General features: G+C 41.3%; 1 protein-coding gene across 2 annotated transcripts in view; it reads left to right on the top strand.

Moving 5' to 3' along the window:
* Positions 1 to 23,063, top strand: part of fah (fumarylacetoacetate hydrolase (fumarylacetoacetase)) — an 81,522-nt gene that overhangs the window by 48,784 nt on the left and 9,675 nt on the right. The window contains exons 10-12 of one of the 2 annotated variants that reach the window (XM_047364149.1): positions 9,959 to 10,034; positions 14,052 to 14,098; positions 16,686 to 16,787. In XM_047364149.1, the coding sequence (XP_047220105.1) occupies positions 9,959 to 10,034; positions 14,052 to 14,098; positions 16,686 to 16,787 (225 nt within the window). The remainder of the gene's footprint in view (positions 1 to 9,958; positions 10,035 to 14,051; positions 14,099 to 16,685; positions 16,788 to 23,063) is intronic. The other variant, XM_047364150.1, reaches the window with a different exon arrangement.

The following is a 23,063-nucleotide window of genomic DNA, read 5'->3' as shown; positions in this document are numbered from 1 at the left end:
CACGCCCCCTGAGAACCGGAAGTCACTTTTTTTTTACTGGGAAAGGTCGCTATCTGGCTGTCTACTCTCAATCTGCTTCAAACTGTGTCAGGTGACTGATAACTAGTGGGTGTAACTTCGTTTGAAGCACAGTGACTTTTCATAAAAGGGCGTGGCCATGGTGGCACGGCGAAGTTGGACATCACGCCATGGCCATACGTTTGGCTTTAATTTCCACATACATCATCTGATCTGCACCAAATTCAATGTGATTGATCCTAGTCCAGTCCCCAACAGAGATCTGATGACATATTTGGTGGGTGTGGCCTAATTCGTCCACAGCGCCCCCTAGAATATTTAAAAAATCAGCCCCAAGCCATGCTTTGACCGAGGATTGTGAAATTTGGTACACATATGTAACTTGTCAAGACCTACAAAAAAGTATCTCGGAGCGGTGGTCCAAACCCAACAGGAAGTCGGCCATTGTGGATTGAAAGTTGCCATTTTGACCCCAGATTTGCCCTTTCAAGCCCGCATATCTGAGTGAACTCCTCCTACAGTTTTTGACTTAGACACTTGAAAATCACTCAGTATACTCTTAAGGCACTGGGGATCAAAAGTTGTCAAAAGCTTTTTGATACATGAAAAGACTAAATTGATACAGCTCCAACAAGGAAAGTCACAGAGACCTGAAACCTGAGATTGATCTGCCTCGGGCCCTGAAAAATATTCACTGATTAGATGCTGACATCATCAAAGCCCCTGAGAACAGGAAGTGTCATGTTTTCCTTTAGAGAGTCAATTTTTGATTTTCTTCACCTGATCAATGTGAAACTGTCCCAAGTAACAGATAACATGATGGTCTAAGACAGTCGCCAGTACTGACTGCTTTGGCTGGAGGGTGTGGGTATGGCGGCGTGGAAATTCTGATGTCACGCCACGGCCATACATTTGGCTCTAAACTACACATGCATGGTCCAATTCACTCCAAAATAAATATGGTTGATCTTTTGGTTCTATGGTTGATCTATGGTTCACACAGTGAACTGATGACATCATTTTAGCCTCGCCCACAAACAAACAAGTGAGTGCAGCTTCCATTAAGAATATCCGATTTACTCCAAACTGATTATGGTTGATCTTTGTCAGCCCCCAAACAGCTCTATTGGATTACATTGAAATTTGGATCAATAGCGCCCCATAAGACACTTCAAGGGCTATATCTCCCTCATACATCATCAGATCCACTTGAAATGTAGTATACATGATCAGGGGTCAATGCCGAACATATTAACATAGTCGATTGATGACATATCTTTAGCCCCGCCCACTAATAAACAAGTGAGTGTAGCTTACATTAGGAAGGTCCGATTTACTCCAAAGTAAAAATGCTTCATATTTGTCAGCCCATAAACAGCTTTATTACATTAAATTGGAATTTGGATAAACAGTGCCCCCTAGGACATTTCAAGTGCTCTATCTCCCTCATGCATCATCGGATCCACTTCAAATGTAATATACATCATTGGGGGTCAATGCAGAACATGTTGCGACAGTCAATTGATTGCATCATTGTAGCCCCACCCGCAAATAAACAAGTTAGCCTTTAATCCAAACTAAACCATGGGAGAAGGGACTAAATAACAAACTCAGAGAAACAGATCTAAGAAAACTATAACAACCTGGAAAATAAGAACTAGAGGAAGACCTAACTAAAAAGTAAACAAACCCCAACAAATACTGACTGAACTAACTGGGAGGGAAACAGAGAAAGCGATGACCTAGAATAAATGCAAACCAAAATGTAAACAATAAGTGGAACTAAGTATAACGGCAAACAATAACTAAAAGCGAACCTATCAGAAGGAACTGAAACAATAGAGACTAACACGGGGGAACTAAACTAGGGATAAGGCTAGGAAGAACTACAAATATAAAATGGGAAACGAACACTGAGTAAATAATATCTGAAGGGGAACTAATGACAAGAGGAGGATCAGGGAAAATAAATTAATAAACTAGAAGAGTGCAGCAAGAAAAAATAACCTAACAATAAACAAGCCGAGAAACACTAAGCGAGAAAGTAAACTAGAAAACCCAAAGAAGCAAAGAGAACTGCAATATAATCACAATATTAATAATCAGGAGAAAACCATTCTAAGTAATAAATAAATGAGAAAGGGAACTATAGACAAGGGGAGAAAGAACTACTAAAACTAGGAGGCAGGAGAGAGAACAAAACTATCAGGAAACAGAAGGAATAAACAAACATAAATACTAAACCCAAAGGAATAGAAACATCTAGCTGAAAAGTAAACAAACACAAAACCACAACAAAGTCCAAAATGGCAAATCCTGACAGCTATACTAAAAACCACAAGGATTGGGGTTACCTCTCTCTGTCAGACTGATTATAACCATTGGAAAAGAGAAGGAGTCGTACAGGTAGCAGAAATGGAGGGTGTGTTTACACCTTGTTGGGATTATGATGATTGATTAATTAATATTTATCAATAATTATAATTAAAGATCATAATTTAAAAAAAAAGTAATTTCTTAACCAAAATCCTTATTTATGAGTCGAAACCAGAGATGTCTTCTGGTTTTGTAATAGTGGCCTTTGATAATTATAACCGTTAAATACTCAGTAATAATTGATAACTATTACCAGAGATGTCACTGTTTAATCAACCGTTTTTTCGAAATGTGGGGAACTTTAACCTTATTTGGACTGACAAATCACTCTTGCACAAAATAAACACAAACGACTGCTCTTTATCTACGTGAATCTTTATTGAATCAACCGCCTGATCCACCTCGCTATTCCAATTCGATAATCTTCACCTAATCAAACATGCAAAGTTCTACACAGAAGGGTGAAATATCTAACTACACAAAATAAAAACAGCAGTGAATGTGTATGAGATCAAACCAGCAGTTATGGCAGTTATGGCAAAAATACAAAGGGAATATGGTTGAATGAAGCCTTGGGAGCGCAGCCCGCCAGAAAGTGTAGCTCAATGAGATACAGGCAGTCATAAAACATCCCCCGCCGCTGGGGATGTTCGAGAACACAAAGGGTTATAAAACCTTTGGCAGCAACTCATAAAACATGAAGTTGAAGACAAAGAAAATGGTTGATTTTCACCATAAGGTTATTATAGAAGTCCAGTTTCACAGCGCACCTGCTCTCAGGTGTTCACACGGTGAAAGCACAATATTGTGAGACTCGGCGGCCTCAGAAAAACACTGTAATCACGTTTCAAAAGAACAATGGCATGCACATACAATTCAGAACACATTCGACTCTAAGTGGCGATTCTACATCGCACTAAAACCTCCTCTACCCTGCCCAAGCTATTCCTAATACAGAAATGAAAATAAAAGGGTGGATTTTACTTGTTGAAGTCTTCCTTCTGGAGCAGCGAGTGAGAGAGGAAAGGAGGGTGAAGAGTTTCTGCGCGTCCGCAGTTAAACTCCAAGAAAGTGGTCGATCTCAATTTTTTGGCCTCCTTGGCGAAAAGGAAAAGTATGATCAGCAGTCGACTAGAACAAAACAAGGTGGCGATCCGTCTCCTTGAAACCAATGTGAGGGTTTTTTCTTCTGTTACGTGTTAAACTCACGTCTTCGATAGGCAAAGTGAAATTTCTGGCATTCTTATTCCAGAAACTTCTTTTATGAATTTTTCGTTGGCCAACGAAGGAGAATAAATGAAGAATCCACGTTGGACCTCTTCTTCTCCAGAGGGATGCTTCAGTGTCGAGGTCCCCAGCTGAAGCCAAAGTGTGGGCCATCTCATAGTCCGTTTATATAGTTCAGTGGGGCATCAGAACTGGGACGCCCCGTCTTATCAGCCGCAGTGGCTGCTGGGATTTGTAGGACAGAATATCCTGCGGTACAAAATGGCCGATGACGTTGGAAAGCCATAGTGGCGTCCAGCAACGTGCAAATGGTCCAATATTCAACAAATAAGTGGTCCAACAACCTCAACCATAACTGAGCCGGTTTAGGCTAAACCTGACTCCCCCTTATTCCATCCAACAGGGAGGGAGGAAGGCAGAGATAAAAATAAAAAGCTGTTTGATGCGTCTCTGAAAGATACTGCCGCCATTCAGAAGTCCAGCAAAGATCTGGAAAATTGGCTCACCAAGGTCGACAAGTCAGACCTGCCTGGTAGATTCAAGGCGTGGATTTACCAGCAATCCATTCTACCATGGGTCTTGTGGACTTTGCTGGTTTACTCAGTCCCAGTATCAACAGTGGAGTCCCTGGAAAAGAAAATCATTAGCTTTCTCTGCAAATGGTTGGGCTTTCCCTCGCGGCCTTAGTAGTATAGCCCTTTATGGAACCAGTAACAGCAAACAGCTCCCATTCAGTGGTCTCATGGAAGAGTTCATGGTGACACGAACACGAGAAGTCCTAGAGTATAGGTTAGTCCCAGGAGCAGAAAGAGTCAGCAGCCGGCATTAAGGTGAAAACAGGCAGGAAGTGGCGAGCGTGGAGTATGGGGGAAATTTACTGCCAAAAATCAAGAGCACATATTTTCAATTTGAGAGCAGGATTTCATTCTGCTTTTACTCTAATTTAGTAATCCTTGCACTCAAAACTTTTGTTTTATTTCAAATATACTCTGTTTTCTCTTAAACCTTTGTTTCTGCGCTCTGATCTAATGCTTCTTGCATAGATAATTTCTCCTCCTGCTTGCTTCATCCTCTATGCATGCAAACTTGCTCTCTGCTCGGATCAAAACTGTGCTCTCAAGTTTCTACTTTGCTCACAAATTCTTTTTGCTCTCTCTCAGATTAAAGTCATATCATCTCATAGCAACCATATCATCCAATAGAATGACAGGTCTGCTAGGTCACAGGCTTAGTAGGGGTGTGCTTGTTTCCTTCTATTGACTGTGCCTGTGTTGCTACAATTGATGACTGAGAACATATCACATTTGTCTCAGCTATTGTTACAGAATTTGACGCCCCAGCAGAGTCATCAGAATGAAGAATAAGCATTTATTTATAAAATGTATGATTCAGATATCATAAATAGGTGTCCCAATAAGTAAAAAGAAAGTGTTTAACCCAACAAGGACCAAACCCTTAAAATATGAGGTTAGCTTTGTCACCATTTTACTGAAAATATTGTTATTACAGTGATATTTTAAATCATTAACTTTATCTTTGATATACAAGATGAATTAGCAAATTTACAATGCAATTCTTAAATATGTCTTCCACTGAAAAGATGTCTATCATATTTTATTTTACTGTTGTTTATGTTGATAAAAATAGATGTACATATTAAACTACTGAATGTTTAAAATCACTTCAAGATAATTTGAATTATCCATTGCTTTGCTGAGTTGAGCTATCCATTGAAGCAGATTGACTTATTTCACAAAATTGCAACGCGCAACGGATGCATAGAAACACTTACTTCCAGATTTTGCTCCGCATGACCTGCGTCAGGGAAGTAGCAACACAGGTACGCTCAGTAGAAGGAAATAAGCGCACCACAACTTAGCCTGTGACCTAGAATTTGCAGACTGTCATTATATTGGCTGATGTGGTTGCTAGGAGATGATACGACTTTAATCTGAGAGAGAGCTAAAATAATTTGCAAGCAGGGAGGAAACTTGAGAGTGTAGTTTTGATTTGAGCAGAGAGTTTGCATGCATGGAGGATGAAGCAAGCAGGAGGAGCAATTATCAATGCAAGAAGCATTAGATCTCTCTCAAATCTTTGAGAGAGAACAGAGTATATTTGAAAGAAAACAGAAGTTTTGAGTGCAGGCATTACTAGTTTTGAGTGCAAGCATTACTAAGTTTGAGTCCAAGCAGAATGAAATCCTGCTCTCAAATTGAAAATATGTGCTCTTGATATTTGGCAGTAAATTTCCCCCATAGGGGAGAGCAGTGGATGTGACAGAGTCATGCCTCAGGCAGAAGGAGCTGGTGGGGACGTTGGCCATTGGGAGAGCTGGCTTGGGCAATTTTTCAAAGTCCCAAGTGGGCGAGCCCCATGGGAAGGAGAGACATCAGTGAATCTAGGAAGAGGTCCGAGCAGTCATTGAGGAAGAGCGAGTAAGCAGAACAGTGGGGCTCCGGCAACAGGGGGGCATGGACGAAGTGGGAAAGTACCCTAAAATTCCATGTCACCTGGACAGACATCAGGCAGGCAGATTTCCCACGCATCTATTTCCTTGTCCAGACTCTACATAATGTCCTGCCAAGCCCAGCCAACCTCCATGTGTGGGGCAAAATGAGTCATCAGGAAGAGGATCCCTACAACACCTTCTGAGTAGCAGTCCAAAGGCTCTTGCAGAAGGTCATTACCGCTGGCGTCATGACAAAGTGCTGAAAGCAATGCCATCATCCTTGGCGAACACCATCTTGCCCTGAAAACAAGAATCCGCCTCCGGGGATGGAGAGGGGCAGACCGCCTCAGCACCTGAACCCGGGCTGGGCTTGCCTGGGCTCGTGCCTGAACCTCAGCGACCCCGACCCGGACCCTGACCCGCCCACCCCGATCCCAGTCCCCAACGACACCCATCCTCATCCGGAAAGGGGGCCATGTACAAAAGAGGCGTCTACATGGTCCAAACTAGCCTGCCAACCAGAGCCGCCACAGGATGAAACAGTCCCAACCCCCCAATGAATTCAGATCCTAACCCCATGAGCCCCCCATCCTCAAATGAACCCCAACATGAATTTCCCCACAGGGCCACCCCCAACCAGGACACAGATATTGAACACATGCCCCCAGACCACTATGAATCCCCTCCCCACAGCACAGGGGCACACCCCCACAGATGAGCTCTATCCCCGAAAAGCCAACGAAGCCACACCCACATATCGCAAGCTCCACGCACAGCCCCGCTCTATCCTGCGCCCCACCACACAGCTTGCCGCAACAGCAAGGCAAAGGCAAGGCCCCGCACAACGCTACCCTAGCCCCCGCCCGCACCACCGAGCACCGCGCCCACTACGGAACCCCCGACTCCACACCAAGATGGGATAGACTCACCTGTAAGAGGCCCCAGGCCAGCAGCATGCACCTGGGGCCGGCGTCCCCCACCACGCCCCCTGCAACCACACAAACACACCACATTACCGCCACTGCAATGATAGTCCAGGGAGAAACATTATCCAGCTCAGCTCTATCATCGCCGCTCAGCCGATTCAAATGCCGGTGACTCCACATCCAAAAAGAGGGGCACAATGAAGGCTTGAACAATTTTTGTCAATTCACCTAGGGACCCAGGCTCTAAACACTCAAAGATAGCATGGCAGACTGATGGAACCACTGGATCCATAGTAGATAAAGGAGGCAATCTAAGAAATTTTCTCTTTAAGAAATGTCAGGAAAACTTCACAGCGGTTAGATGAAAGCAGAGCAGCATTTCTTTCACATGGACTTATAAGAGATTTCAACATGTTAAAAAGCATATGAGGTTTGAGAGTTTGAAGAAATAAGATTTGACAGAAAGCTACATTTGGCAGCTTTAACTGCTCTCAGATATTCAGTGAGCCTGTCTCTAAGTATTTGCAATAAAACCTGAAGATGGTCTATCCTCCACTGGCGCTCAGCACACCTACACGCACATCTGAGCTCAAGAGTTCGCTCGTTTAATCAAGGTTGTGCCATGCATTTCAGACTAAATTGTTATACCAGGTCCAAAACCTCCATACAAGTTCCATTTCATAAGAAAAGAGTTCATCCGGAGTATAGCTTTGTAAATCATAACGGTACATATCGCTGAAGGTGCTACCGGAGCAACCAGGAACAGTACAGCAAAGTGGTCAGAAAAATATGTTTACAGATCTGAATCATATTTGCATTAAGACCAAAGGACAGCACCAGGTCCAGGGTGTGTTCTTTTTCATGTGTCGAGTCAGACACCCCCTGGGTCAACTTAAAAAAGTTAATTAAAAAAGTCAATTAAGTTCAAAAAGTCTTTGACCAGTGGTCTGGATTCACAGCAAACAAGAACTTGACTGTACACACACATACAGATGAATATGATTTTGATTAAAGGTTTAACCCTATCAAAGATGGCTATTTATGTATCTCTCTCTGAAAGGCTGAATTTCCTAAACACCTATTTTAATTTACAGAAACTTTGTTAGGAAAATTAAGGTAATTCCATGCTACCTTTGGTCTATCAGCTCTGGCCACCTTGAACCTCCACTAAGAAGGACCTTACTGTTTGGTCCAGACAGTGATATAATCTTTTTTGTACACAAAGTTTGGACCTCAGGAGGTGCAGTTCCCACTCTCCCATCTCTCTGGGACTTCCAGTGGGAAATGTCTCTACATATAACTGTTCAGCTAAAGGGGTCACTCTCAGATTAGCTAGAGGTCTCTATCCTGGTACTGGCCTTGGATTTTTGCAGTATTCCCCTTATTTGAACCTCTGAGCAAGATTTCAATCATTGAGAATGGTTATGTTTCTGGAAGATTAGAAAATATTACTGTGAATAAAAACAATGCAACAGAAGTTTAAACAAGTGGAGAAAACTTTTCTGAAGCTTCAATTGGGCACAACCTCTTTGACAGTTCTATGTGCTTCTTAGTCATTTCATAGCTCCTGCAGAGCTGTCTGCATAAAACTATGAGAAATGAAAAATATTAGAGTTCACACTCCACTAAGTTAGGTTTACATGAAAAGACAATCTCAGGGAAATGTGTCTTATTTACATATATGGAAACTTTAAAGTGCTCTGATCATCAGCAATGCATTAAAACATTTGTCTCACAGAACTGTGGTGGTATAAAAATGATTAGGTTGCATACAAACCTCTGCCATTACTGCAGCTACCGATGCAAAGCCTCGCTGCACAAAAAACCGGCCAATTTAACAATCACGGGGAACGCTGAAAAACCCTACTCTAGAATAAGACCATTTACCTGTCAAAGTTATGCCCCAGGAAAGTGAAATTACCTGGTGAAATTTGTATCAAAACGCAACCTGTCTGGAACTTTCCACAAGCAATGGAAAAGGGGCTTAGGTCTCAGAGTGCACTAAAATATTCCTAGCAGGGAGAAAGACAAAGTTGCATTTCATTTTAATTTTACAGAAAAAAAGACAATATTTTTACAGGACATTATTTAGACGTATTGAGATACATCCAAAGAAACGGTTTAATCATAATAGCTAAACAATAACAAACAATGCATTTGTACAACTCAGGAATATAGACTGTGAAATGGAAATTATTTAGTTTAGTCTAATGTTATGATAAAAATATTTTTAACAAACGTGTTTAGAATAAATGGACTGAACTTATATAGCGCTTTTCCAGTCATGCAGACCACTCAAAACGCTTTACACTAGAGCCACATTCACCCAATCACATTCACTAACGCTCACACATTCATACACCCTTACACAGATCGGTAGGCAACTTGAGGTTAAGTGCCTTGCTCAGGGGCACATCAACATATGGCAGGAGGAAGCTGGAATCGAACCCTACAACCTTCTGATTGCAAGACAACTACTCTTCCTACTGAGCCACAGACGCCTAGTAGTAATGTGTGTGCATATGTGTATGCATTAAGTATGTTCTATGTTAGTCATTGTGGATTTATTCTGGACTTTAACCTTATCTAGAACTGATGGAACCCCCATTATTCTCTTTAGTAAGTAACCACGGAGCCACACCTCTCCAAAAAATTGTAGAACTGTAGTCTTGGTGACCGGATGGTGTGTGACAAAGGAAAAAATGGCTGAACCAAAAACAAACAAACAAACAAAAAAAAAATCAAAAAAGCCCTGGTGTAACTGACATGCTCATCAGTTTCACCAGTTATAATCAGCGACATATATTTTATTTTGTTTATTAAGTTTACTTTATTAATTCTTTTGAAAATATTGTACTGGCTGTTTGATTATATAAAAAATTAATGAAACAAATCCATAACTGTTATAGATTCTGAGACCCTTTTAGTTGATTTTTTTTTGTTCAACCTCTTTTTACAGGATCCAGAACCTCTCCCATACCTCCAACATCAAGATGCCTACACTTTCAACATTAACCTGTTCGTGTCACTAAAGGGTACTGTAAAGACACACTCTCGCACACATCAGACAGCAATTATAATGTGTACATGGAACTGCAGACTGAAGAGTTTTTATTCTTTCATATGTTGGTGTCTTTTATCAACTTATGTTATTTGGTGATATACATTGCAAGACTTTTTTGACATTCACAAGTATATAAGTACATTTGATTTAATCTGTGAAAAAGTATTTTCCTCTTTAAAGTTTTAGTTGTTTAGTCACATTTTTAATATCCAATGTGTAATTTTCAACTGATGGTTTCATTTATGAAGGAATTAGAAAAACTTATGCGAGTTGTATAAACATTCATTGATTTAAATTAAACTGTCTGTTTAAATAACCCCCCTCCCACTCTATACAGAGGTTCAACTTTTGCTGTTTCATTTTGTTTGGATAGGTACTAGTTTGGAATGATTAGTTGCAGATGTATGTTATGAAATTCCCTCTATTACCTTTTTCAGGACCAACATAATATCATCAGTCAGTGGTTCCCTTTTTTGTACACTTACAAACTACTATTTATTTCTCTCTCACTGCTGTGAGGAACACTCAATTCAGATTTATATCCATGAGTGTCTACCTGCTCCACAGATGATGGATCAGAGATTTGTTCTGCCATCTCAAGCCCAGTGCTTACAAATAATTTATTAAAACTATTAACCACTAAATACATGTCATGACTTTCAGTATTATTAAAGGAAAAATATTACATTTGATCAATTTTCAAAATACTGTAAATCAGCGTTTAGTAGTCTTTTTTCCATGTTGAATTAAATGTTACAAGATAAAGACAGCATTTTCTGAAAATGAAAAATAGAAGCTAATTGTGAAATATTGATGTGGCAATTAAAGCCAAAGAACAAATAGAACAGGTTTGGAATCCTAACCTACAGCAATGCAGCGGTAAAGCTGCACTAGATGTCATGGAAATTGTATTAAGATGTGTGTGTGTGTGGCATCCCCTTTAACTGGCCATTCAAGCTTGAAAAGCCTACAATTTAAATAATTCTGCAAATGAAAACGCAAACATTCCTCCATTATATCAAAGACCTATTGTTATTGCAAATGGGTGATGGTAGCTGTCGCCAACACTGGCACAACTGGTCATTGGATTTAGGAGACTATTACTATTTCCCACAGGGCCTAGCTTGGAGAAATAATTTTAAAACTGATTTTTGTATTTACCCAGGTTGTCTTTCTCTAATGTGTAATAAAATAGCAACAACAGAAGAAATCTGTAATGAGACAAATACTTTTTCACAGAATATATGGTAGAGTTTATCATGATATGATGATTACACTTGAATTAAACAAGAGGGTGACCAGAAATCTTTAAGGAGGCAAATACACTTTCACAGCACCATACAGCACCTGTATAGTTAAAAATCACAATATTTATATTTACCAGTTACCTATCCCTTAAACCTATCTGCCTCAAGTGGAGGAGTTTAAGTATCTCGGGGTCTTGTTCACGAGTGAGGGAAGAATGGAGCGGGAGATTGACAGACGGATCGGTGAGGCTGCCACAGTAATGGGGGCACTGTGCCGGTCCATTGTGGTGAAGAGAGAGCTGAGCCGAAAAGCGAAGCTTTCGATTTACCGGTCGGTCTACGTTCCTAGTCACCGGTCCTGTTCATAATGTTTATGGACAGGATTTCTAGGCGCAGCCAAGGGCCGGAGGAGGTCTGGTTTGGGGACCAGAGGATTTCGTCTCTTCTTTTTTGCAGATGACGTGGTCCTTCTGGCCTCCTCTAGCCAAGACCTACAGCATGCACTGGGGCGATTCGCAGCCGAGTGTGAAGCGGCTGGGATGAAGATCAGCTCCTCCGAGTCCGAGGCCATGGTTCTCGACCGGAAAAGGGTGGCTTGTCCTCTTCAGGTTGGAGGGGAGTTCCTGCCTCAAGTGGAGGAGTTTAAGTATCTCGGGGTCTTGTTCACGAGTCAGGGAAGAATGGAGCGGGAGATCGACAGACGGATCGGTGCGGCTGCCACAGTAATGGGGGCACTGTGCTGGTCCGTTGTGGTGAAGAGAGAGCTGAGCCGAAAAGCGAAGCTCTCGATTTACCGGTCGGTCTACGTTCCTACCCTCACCTATGGCCATTAACTTTGGGTCATGACCGAAAGAACGAGATCCCGGATACAAGCGGCTGAAATGAGCTTCCACCGTAGGGTGGCCGGGGTCTCCCTTAGAGATAGGGTGAGGAGCTCGGCTATCCGGGAGGGGCTCGGAGTAGAGCCGCTGCTCCTCCACATCGAGAGGAGCCAGTTGAGGTGGCTTGGGCATCTATACCGGATGCCTCCTGGATGCCTTCCTCGGGAGGTGTTCCAGGCACGTCCCACCGGGAGGAGGCCCAGGGGACGACCCAGGACACGCTGGAGGGACTATGTCTCTCGGCTGGCCTGGGATCGCCTTGGGCTCCTCCCGGAGGAGCTGGAAGAGGTGTCTGGGGAGAGGGACGTCTGGGCGTCTCTGCTGAGTCTGCTGCCCCCACGACCCGGTCCCGGATAAAGCGGAAGACGACAAGTACGAGTACTATCCCTTAATTGATAAAAGCAGCGGAAAACAACACTTTGGACATTTAGTTAAACCCCTTAATTACGTCGTGGGTTTAATATCTGAGAAAAACAAACCCAAGATTTCAACAATGTGGGGACCAACATATCCACTGCACAAATAACTACCTCATTTAACTGGAGGACATTTTCTGGCAAAAAAAACGTTATACCATTTTACATGATTTCACACTGTTCTGTATGACTAATACTTTTGAGATACATTCGGATTTAAAACTAGTAAAGAGCTGGGGCGCAGCGGTGGTGCAGGGGTAAAAACACGCAACTTCAAGTGATCAGCGCACCTCAACTGGTTTGACTTCTGGTTCAGGCACATTTGCTACATGTCTTCCCGGTCTCTTCACTTCTTTCCTTTCAACTTACTGAGGAGAGGAGATAAAGGCCATTAGTGCCGACAAAAATCGTAAAAAAAAAAAACAAACAAACAAACTGAAGAGCTGAATATTACATCCCTATGTCTGTGCCAGCTATGGCTAACTCTGTGCTGAGCAGCCTCAATGCGACCAAAGCATCAATTTGCCATGTAAATCAAGAGTTTAAGCTAAAACAGACAACTTCCTCTAATGCTAGTAAATGACTCATTACAGCATCAGAAGAAATTTTATCTGCACTTTGATAACAGCAACAGGAGACATTCCAAGGTCCCACATCATCAACAAACAGCAGAAAAGAGACCTAATGAGGGAGATTACAGGAGATTAAAACAAATCTACAATGCACACAGGAGGACGTGGATGACATAAAAGCAGTAATGTCTGAACAAAACTTGTTACAGTGAGGCGTTTTTAATGTGTGTGACAGTCTACTAATGATGATTGATAAAATAGAATATTTGAAAGGAAAATCCGGGGGTAAAATCTTCTTGTTCATAATTTTTCTGATATTATTCAAAGAGAATGTGCAAAAAGCAATATTGTGGTAAAAATTTTAGAACACAGGCAAAGTACTATTAAAAGCATAAGGTCAATAATAAATAGCATAATAACATCCAAACACTTGAGGTGCTTAGGGCGGATCTCACCACGGAGGTTTTTGATCACCTCGGTGACTTCAGCCTGCGTGATGAGCTAGTCCAACTCTGAGTCCCCAGTTTTTGCTTCCACCAAGGAAGGCGTGGTGGCAGAATTGAGGAGATCCTCGAAGTACTCCGTCCACCGCCCGACAATGTCCCGCCCCCGATGTTAACAGCTCCCCAGGTCCAGGTTTTTGCCTCTGCCACAGCCCGGGCCATGGCACACTTGGCATCACATTACCTATCAGCCGCTTCAGGAGTCATGATGTGTGTGCCTATATGTGTGTGCCTATATATATATATATGTGTGTGTGTGTGTGTATGTTCTAGTTCAGTTTCTATGTATCTCTTCATGCTACAGTTGTAGCTTATATGGATTGTCTGTGTCTCATATGCTGAAATATTCTCTGTTTTTTGCCCTCCTAGGACAGGACATGACTGAGAGTGTAAACATCTGCAGTTCAAATTTTAAAGTAAGAATCTGAATAGAACTTCCAGAGGAGGGTCTGGTATTTTGTGTAAACTGCAAACATAGACAGCTACATTGTGTTTGATCATGTCACATAACCTTCCCCATTTATTTCTGAAACAATCAGCTTCTCTAAGTGCTGCAATATGTTTTGTGTTTGTTGTAAAAAAAGGAGCAGTTGTGTGGAGGACCAATCCTGCCATGATTAAGAATAAAAATAAACCAGAAAAGCACCTATAAAGCGCAGACCTCCAATATGAATATTGGCGCATGTTAGCTTTTTCTATACTGATGACCTATACTGTGGATGACATCTGGGCACTGTATGTCAGCTGCTGACAGGTGACAAATCATGTGGGAATTCCAAGATGTCACACCATGGTCTGTCAATGATAAAGAATTCTTGGCATCCAAAATCTAATGATCTGTTCCTTGTCCTAATATGCACCTTGTCTGCAAATTTTTTCGAAATCCATTGTTGACTGTAAGATACATTTTGCAAACAGATGGACAAACACAGAAAAAAAAACATAACCTTATTGGCAGAGGTAATAAATAGCTTAATAAATGAACTACTTGCCCAATAAGTAATTTAACAAATGAATTAATGGGCCATTTAATGAAGCAAAATAGAAAATAAAAGATTTGTTTGATATCTGATTAAAATATGCATCATGGATTGATATTTTCATTTCAATCTTTACCTATTATAATCTATCTCTACACCATTACTCTCTTTTATCTTTTTAACACCTCTCTACCTTTTCTTAAATTTTTACCATGCCATTTTTTCATGTGTTCTCTGAAATGTATTTACAAAATTGTTTCTTACTTAAAAATTTTTACTTTTTAGAATAATTATTTTGTCCTTTAAATATAGGTGTATTTTCTCTCCTAATATATCCCTTTTGTGTTTTTTCCCAACTGGTTTCCCTGATCCCATTCCTATTTTTCTTTTTACATTCCTTGGTCCCTGAATTGTCTTTTCCGCCTCAACATGGATCTGGAAATGTAAAAACAGAGGGGGTGGGGACAGAGACAGGGGGCGAAGTCTTTGGAACAGCTTCACCCTCTCAGCTTCTCACCTATTTGCTGAGGTCAAGCCTTTAGAAAGTAGGTGCCTAGCCTCATTAGTCCTGCCTGGTTTTGAAAAGGAGTTGCTAACAGTGGCTAGTGATGGGACATATGGCTTTTTGAAGGGAACCGAATCTTCAGGACCCGTTCACTTCAAAAAGCCGGTCACAAAAGCCATTGAAATTATTGGATTTTGAAAATGTGCAAATTTCGAAGAACAGGCAATTTTACCTTTATAGTATTATTTTTTGGTAAACCTGGCATGTTTGTGTAAAATTTACAGCTTAAGCTAAATCATCTGTATTAAGTAAGATTAATATTTTTATTTAGAAAAATACACATGCTTCAATATCTCAAAAAAGTCGAATGTTACATTTACATTATACTAATTTCAAAAAATACATTTTTAATGTATAAATGTTATGTAGTGGTCAAAATTTTGGCCCGCACAATCATGAGGAAGACTGCTGACTTGACAGATGTCCAGAAGACAGTAATTGACATACGCCACAAAAGGCCATTTCTGAAGACACTGGTTGCTCACAGACTGCTATATCCAACCATATTCAATTGTGACTATAAAAAAAAACACAAAAAACTTACAGGGGTTGGACAATGAAACTGAAACACCTGTCATTTTAGTGTGGGAGGTTTCATGGCTAGATTGGGGCACCTGCCCCCCCAACTTTGTGGTAAAATGTAATTTGGAATTCTATGTGAAAAACCAACACAAAGTGGTATAAATTGTGAGGTGGAATGAAAATTATACATTAATAAAAAAAATGTTTTACAAATAAAAACCTGAAAAGTGCGGTTTGCGAACGTATATAGCCCCCTTTTACTCTCAGTGTAACATAAACATACAGCTGCTCTGTAATGGCCTCAAAGGTTGGTTAAGAGAATTTGGGGAGTAAACAGCATCATAAAATCCAAGGAACACACCAGACAGGTCAGGGATAAAGGTGTGGAGGAGTTTAAAGCAGGATTAGGCTACAAAAAGATTTCACAAGCTTTGAACATCTCAAAGCATCTCAAAGCGCACTAACCCTAACCCTATCCATCATCCGGAAATGGAAAGAGTATGACACAACTGTAAACCTACCAAGACAAGGCCGTCCACCTAAATTTACAAGCCAAGTTCGGGTTCTCATTATTTGTAAGCCATAATCATCTAAATTACAAGAAATAAAAGTTTTAAACATTTCACTCTATGTGCAATGAAACTATATGATATACAAGTTTCACTGTCTGAAATGAGTGACAAAAGATATTCATGTTTTTTACAATATTCCAAATTTTTTAAATGTACACAGGTTAATGAACCATACTGTAGATTGACAAAAATTTGTTAAAGAGAGACTTCATGGAAATGTAAAGGTGTGCCATCTGAAGAGGTGTTTATGATGAACCAAGTTTTTAAAGTTGAAGTGTTACACCAGAGATAAAAACATATTTTTACAAGTTTAAATGTAACACTCTCACTCACTCTCTCTCTATCTATTTGTCTTTTTATGAAGTACATGTACTGGACAATGAAGCAGCAGCTCACCCATCACACAGTTAATGGCTGCAATGTCAGACCAGGAGACTTATTGGCTTCTGGTACCATCAGTGGATCCGTGAGTGTCTGCATGCACAGCATCCTTCCTTTATCAATAACAAATTTGCTTTGTTTTTATTTGTACATGTGAAAAATTATTTAAAAAATATGAACACATCCCCAAGTGCAGAGGCTGCAATACTGGTTTTCTCATCTTACTATGAACACACTCCTAAATATCTTGTGGATGATGCTTACAGAATAATTAAAGTTGTTGTAGCTGGCAACGGTGGATCCATCAAGAAATCAGACTTCATAGAAGAATGTCATCCAAAATGTCAACATATTAAATGTATTATATATATATATATATATATATACAGGTCCTTCTCAAAATATTAGCATATTGTGATAAAGTTCATTATTTTAGCTGGCAACGGTGGATCCATCAAGAAATCAGACTTCATAGAAGAATGTCATCCAAAATGTCAACATATTAAATGTATTATATATATATATATATATATATATATATATATATATATATATATATATATATACAGGTCCTTCTCAAAATATTAGCATATTGTGATAAAGTTCATTATTTTCCATAATGTCATGAGGAAAATTTAACATTCATATATTTTAGATTCATTGCACACTAACTGAAATATTTCAGGTCTTTTATTGTCTTAATACGGATGATTTTGGCATACAGCTCATGAAAACCCAAAATTCCTATCTCACAAAATTAGCATATCATTAAAAGGGTCTCTAAACGAGCTATGAACCTAATCATCTGAATCAACGAGTTAACTCTAAACACCTGCAAAAGATTCCTGAGGCCTTTAAAACTCCCAGCCTGGTTCATCACTCAAAACCCCAATCATGGGTAAGACTGCCGACCTGACTGCTGTCCAGAAGGCCACTATTGACACCCTCAAGCGAGAGGGTAAGACACAGAAAGAAATTTCTGAACAAATAGGCTGTTCCCAGAGTGCTGTATCAAGGCACCTCAGTGGGAAGTCTGTGGGAAGGAAAAAGTGTGGCAGAAAACGCTGCACAACGAGAAGAGGTGACCGGACCCTGAGGAAGACTGTGGAGAAGGGCCGATTCCAGACCTTGGGGGACCTACGGAAGCAGTGGACTGAGTCTGGAGTAGAAACATCCAGAGCCACCGTGCACAGGCATGTGCCGGAAATGGGCTACAGGTGCCGCATTCCCCAGGTCAAGCCACTTTTGAACCAGAAACAGCGGCAGAAGCGCCTGACCTGGGCTACAGAGAAGCAGCACTGGACTGTTTCTCAGTGGTCCAAAGTACTTTTTTTGGATGAAAGCAAATTCTGCATGTCATTCGGAAATCAAGGTGCCGGAGTCTGGAGGAAGACTGGGGAGAAGGAAATGCCAAAATGCCAGAAGTCCAGTGTCAAGTACCCACAGTCAGTGATGGTCTGGCGTGCCGTGTCAGCTGCTGGTGTTGGTCCACTGTGTTTTATCAAGAGAAGGGTCAATGCAGCTAGGTATCAGGAGATTTTGGAGACCTTCATGCTTCCACCTGCTGAAAAGCTTTATGGAGATCAAGATTTCATTTTTCAGCACGACCTGGCACCTGCTCACAGTGCCAAAACCACTGGTAAATGGTTTACTGACCATGGTATCACTGTCCTCAATTGGCCTGCCAGCTCTCCTGACCTGAACCCCATAGAGAATCTGTGGGATATTGTGAAGAGAACGTTGAGAGACTCAAGACCCAACACTCTGGATGAGCTAAAAGCCGCTATCGAAGCATCCTGGGCCTCCATAAGACCTCAGCAGTGCCACAGGCTGATTGCCTCCATGCCACGCCGCATTGAAGCAGTCATTTCTGCAAAAGGATTCCCGACCAAGTATTGAGTGCATAACTGTACATGATTATTTGAAGGTTGACGTTTTTTGTATTAAAAACACTTTTCTTTTAGTGGTCGGATGAAATATGCTAATTTTGTGAGATAGGAATTTTGGGTTTTCATGAGCTGTATGCCACAATCATCCGTATTAAGACAATAAAAGACCTGAAATATTTCAGTTAGTGTGCAATGAATCTAAAATATATGAATGTTAAATTTTCATCATGACATTATGGAAAATAATGAACTTTATCACAATATGCTAATATGTTGAGAAGGACCTGTATATATATACAGGGGTTGGACAATGAAACTGAAACACCTGTCATTTTAGTGTGGGAGGTTTCATGGCTAAATTGGACCAGCCCGTTAGCCAGTTTTCATTGATTGCACATTGCACCATTAAGAGCAGAGTGAGAAGGTTCAATTAGTAGGGTAAGAGCACAGTTTTGCTCAAAATATTGAAATGCACACAACATTATGGGTCACATACCAGAGTTCAAACGAGGACAAATTGTTGGTGCACGTCTTGCTGGCGCATCTGTGACCAAGACAGCAAGTCTTTGTGATGTATCAAGAGCCACGGTATCCAGGGTAATGACAGCATACCACCAAGAAGGACGAACCACATCCAACAGGATTAACTGTGGAAACAAGAGGAAGGTTGTCTGAAAGGGATGTTCGGGTGCTAACCCGGATTGTATCCAAAAAACATGAAACCACGACTGTCCAAATCATGGCAGAATTAAATGTGCACCTCAACTCTCCTGTTTCCACCAGAACTGGAGCTCCACAGGGTCAATATACACGGCCAGGCTGCTATAGCCAAACCTTTGGTCACTCATGCCAAAGCCAAACGTCGGTTTCAATGGTGCAAGGAGCGCAAATCTTGGGCTGTGGACAATGTGAAACATGTATTGTTCTCTGATCAGTCCACCTTTACTGTTTTCCCCACATCCGGGAGAGTTACGGTGTGGAGAAGCCCAAAAGAAGCGTACCACCCAGAGTGTTGCATGCTCAGAGTGAAGCATGGGGGTGGATCAGTGATGGATTGGGCTCCCATTTCATGGCATTCCCTTGGCCCAATACTTGTGCTAGATGGACGCGTCACTGCCAAGACTACCGAACCATTCTTGAGGACCATGTGCATCCAATGGTTCAAACATTGTATCCTGAAGGCGATGTCGTGTATCAGGATGACAATGCACCAATACACACAGCAAGACCGGTGAAAGATTGGTTTGATGAACATGAAAGTGAAGTTGAACATCTCCCATTGCCTGCACAGTCACCAGATCTAAATATTATTGAGCCACTTTGGGGTGTTTTGGAGGAGCGAGTCAGGAAACGTTTTCCTCCACCAGTATCACGTAGTGACCTGGCCACTATCCTGCAAGAAGAATGGCTTAAAATCCCTCTGACCACTATGCAGGACTTGTATAGGTCATGCCCAAGACGAATTGATGCCTTATTGGCCGCAAAAGGAGGCCCTACACCATACTATAAATAAATTATTGTGGTCTAAAACCAGGTGTTTCAGTTCCATTGTCCAACCCCTGTATATATATATATATATATATATATATATACACTGCTCAAAAAATAAAGGGAACACTTAAACAACACAATGGAACTCCAAGTACATCAAACTTCTGTGAAATCAAACTGTCCAGTTAGGAAGCAACACTGATTGACAATCAATTTCACATGCTGTTGTGCAAATGGAATAGACAGCAGGGGGAAATCTTTGGCGATTAGCAAGACACACTCAATAAAGGAGTGGTTCTGCAGGTGGGGACCACACACCACTTCTCAGTACCTATGCTTTCTGGCTGATATTTTGGTCACTTTTGAATGTTGGTGGTGCTTTCACACTCGTGGTAGCATGAGATGGACACTACAACTCACACAAGTGGCTCAGGTAGTGTAGCTCATCCAGGATGGAACATCAATGTGAGCTGTGGCAAGAAGGTTTGCTTTGTCTGTCAGCGTAGTGTCCAGAGCCTGGAAGCGCTACCAGGAGACAGGCCAGTACACCAGGAGACGTGGAGGAGGCCGTAGGAGGGCAAAACTCCAGCAGCAGGACCCGTACTTCCGCCTTTGTGCAATGAGGAACAGGAGGAGCACTGCCACAACCGTGCAAAATGACCTCCAGCAAATGTGCATGTGTCTGCATAAACGGTTAGAAACCAACTCCATGAGGATGGTATGAGGGCCCGAAGTCTACAAATGGGGGTTGTGCTCACAGCCCAACACCATGCAGGACGCTTGGCATTTGCCAGAGAACACCAGGATTGGCAAATTCGCCACTGGCGCCCTGTGCTCTTCACAGATTCACACTGAACACATGTGACAGACATGACAGAGTCTGGAGACACCGTGGAGAGAGATCTGCTGCCTGCAACATCCTTCAGCATGACCGGTTTGGCAGTGGGTCAGTAATGGTGTGGGGTGGCATTTCTTTGGAGGGCCGCATGGCCTCCATGTGGTCGCCAGAGGTAGCCTGACTGCCATTAGGTACTGAGACGAGATCCTCAGACCCCTTGTGAGACCATATGCTGGTGCGGTTGGCCCTGGGTTCCTCCTATTGCAGGACAATGCTAGACCTCATGTGGCTGGAGTGTATCAGCAGTTCCTGCAAGATGAAGATATTGAAGCTATGGACTGGCCCGCCCGTTCCCCAGACCTAAATCCGATTGAGACATCATGTCTCGCTCCATCCACCAATGTCACGTTGCACCACAGACTGTCCAGGAGTTGGCGGATGCAGGTCTGGGAGGACATCCCTCAGGAGATCATTTGCCGTCTCATCAGGAGCATGCCCAGGCGTTATAGCGAGGTCATACAGACACGTGGAGGCCACACACAATACTGAGCCGTTTTTTGACTTGTTTCAAGCACATTACATCAAAGTTGGATCAGCCTGTAGTGTGTTTTTCCACTTTAATTTGGTGTGTGACTCCAAATCCAGGCCCCCATTGGTTAATAAATTTGATTTCCATTGATGATTTTTGTGTGATTTTGTTGTCAGCACATTCAACTTTGTACAGAACAAAGTATTCAATGAAAATATTTCATTCATTCAGATCTAGGATGTGTTATTTGAGTGTTCCCTTTATTTTTTTGAGCAGTATATATATATATATATATATACATATATATAATTAAGTGCAAATTTAGTACAAACTAACTGACAGACAACATAAAGAATTACCAGCATTCACTGTATGTACATAAAATGTCATGGATGTTTGGGTTTTTCCAGACAGGACTTCGCATTAGTTGTTGAAACATAAATATGATGCCACACTAGTTTAAATTACAGTAGGTCCAGTTGCACTGACATTCCCAAACACAGCTGAATGAATTAAGCCCAAAACCCCATTCTTCCAGTCTTGCGTGGTCATACAGAGTATCCAGAAATGAAAGTTAGTTATTCAGTATCACATGCAACTAAGCTCAACAGTAATAACATATTGGATCTCTTATCACACACTCACAAACCATGAAGAGGCTTACATGATCACATACATCTAACAGTGTAGAGAACATAAATTGCCTTATTCTGTTACCAGATCTGACCTGCAAAGATTTACATTTGAAATTCTTGTGGAAAAGCACCAAGTTGCTAGCTCAAACATGACATTTGTATATTTACTTTTACTGCAAATTTGTTTTCTATCTTCAAAAACCATTTCCAGACAACTTTTAGTGGGATGCATCTTTCAATGAATACACTTCCCGTGAGCAGTTTCCATACACTCATCATGGGCATGGATCCAAGATTAATTTGGGAGTTTAAGTAATTTATTTTAGCCTTTCCTTTTCAGGCCGGGTTGGGACTATGCAATGTACGACTTTAATGACTCATAAAAACAATAATTCAGTGCGCTAACTTAAATTTAATGTTGCTTTTTTTGAATTCCTACAAAGGTCAAAATCATGTATAAACACGTAATTAGCATAATTTAGCTATATGTGTCCTGGCAACTTCCTCTTTGACCCTATTTGACCCTATGCTTTTTGTAGCCATCAAATACAATCTGGTGAAATCCTGACTGGGTGCTTGATAATTTTTCTAAGACAAGAGTCATTAATTGGGTTCTTGGCACTGATTCAAATTTGAATTTGGATGTGATCAGGGCTTTGGGAAGGTTATTTTAAAAGCTTAATGTCATCCTACTTTATCCAGTCCAAAACCAGCCTTAATGTGTGTTAGAATCACTGTCCCCATAGGAAAATCCATTGGTTTCCAAATTTCTAACCACCTAGACATTATGCTGTGCTGAAGTTGAATAAGTTGGAAGTACCCCTTCTTCATTATCCTACATAATGCAACGATTGTGCTTGCAGTAAAATACTGTAGGCCTACAGCATGATGCCATCACCACCACACTTAACAATTGGTACTGTGTTCTTTGTACAGGTTTGAAAGCCTTACCTTGACTATTACGAACATATTTTGTCAT

This window comes from Girardinichthys multiradiatus, chromosome 4 (assembly GCF_021462225.1).
Source record: "Girardinichthys multiradiatus isolate DD_20200921_A chromosome 4, DD_fGirMul_XY1, whole genome shotgun sequence".
NCBI lineage: Eukaryota > Metazoa > Chordata > Actinopteri > Cyprinodontiformes > Goodeidae > Girardinichthys > Girardinichthys multiradiatus.
This window is presented reverse-complemented; position numbering and strand designations above follow the sequence as displayed.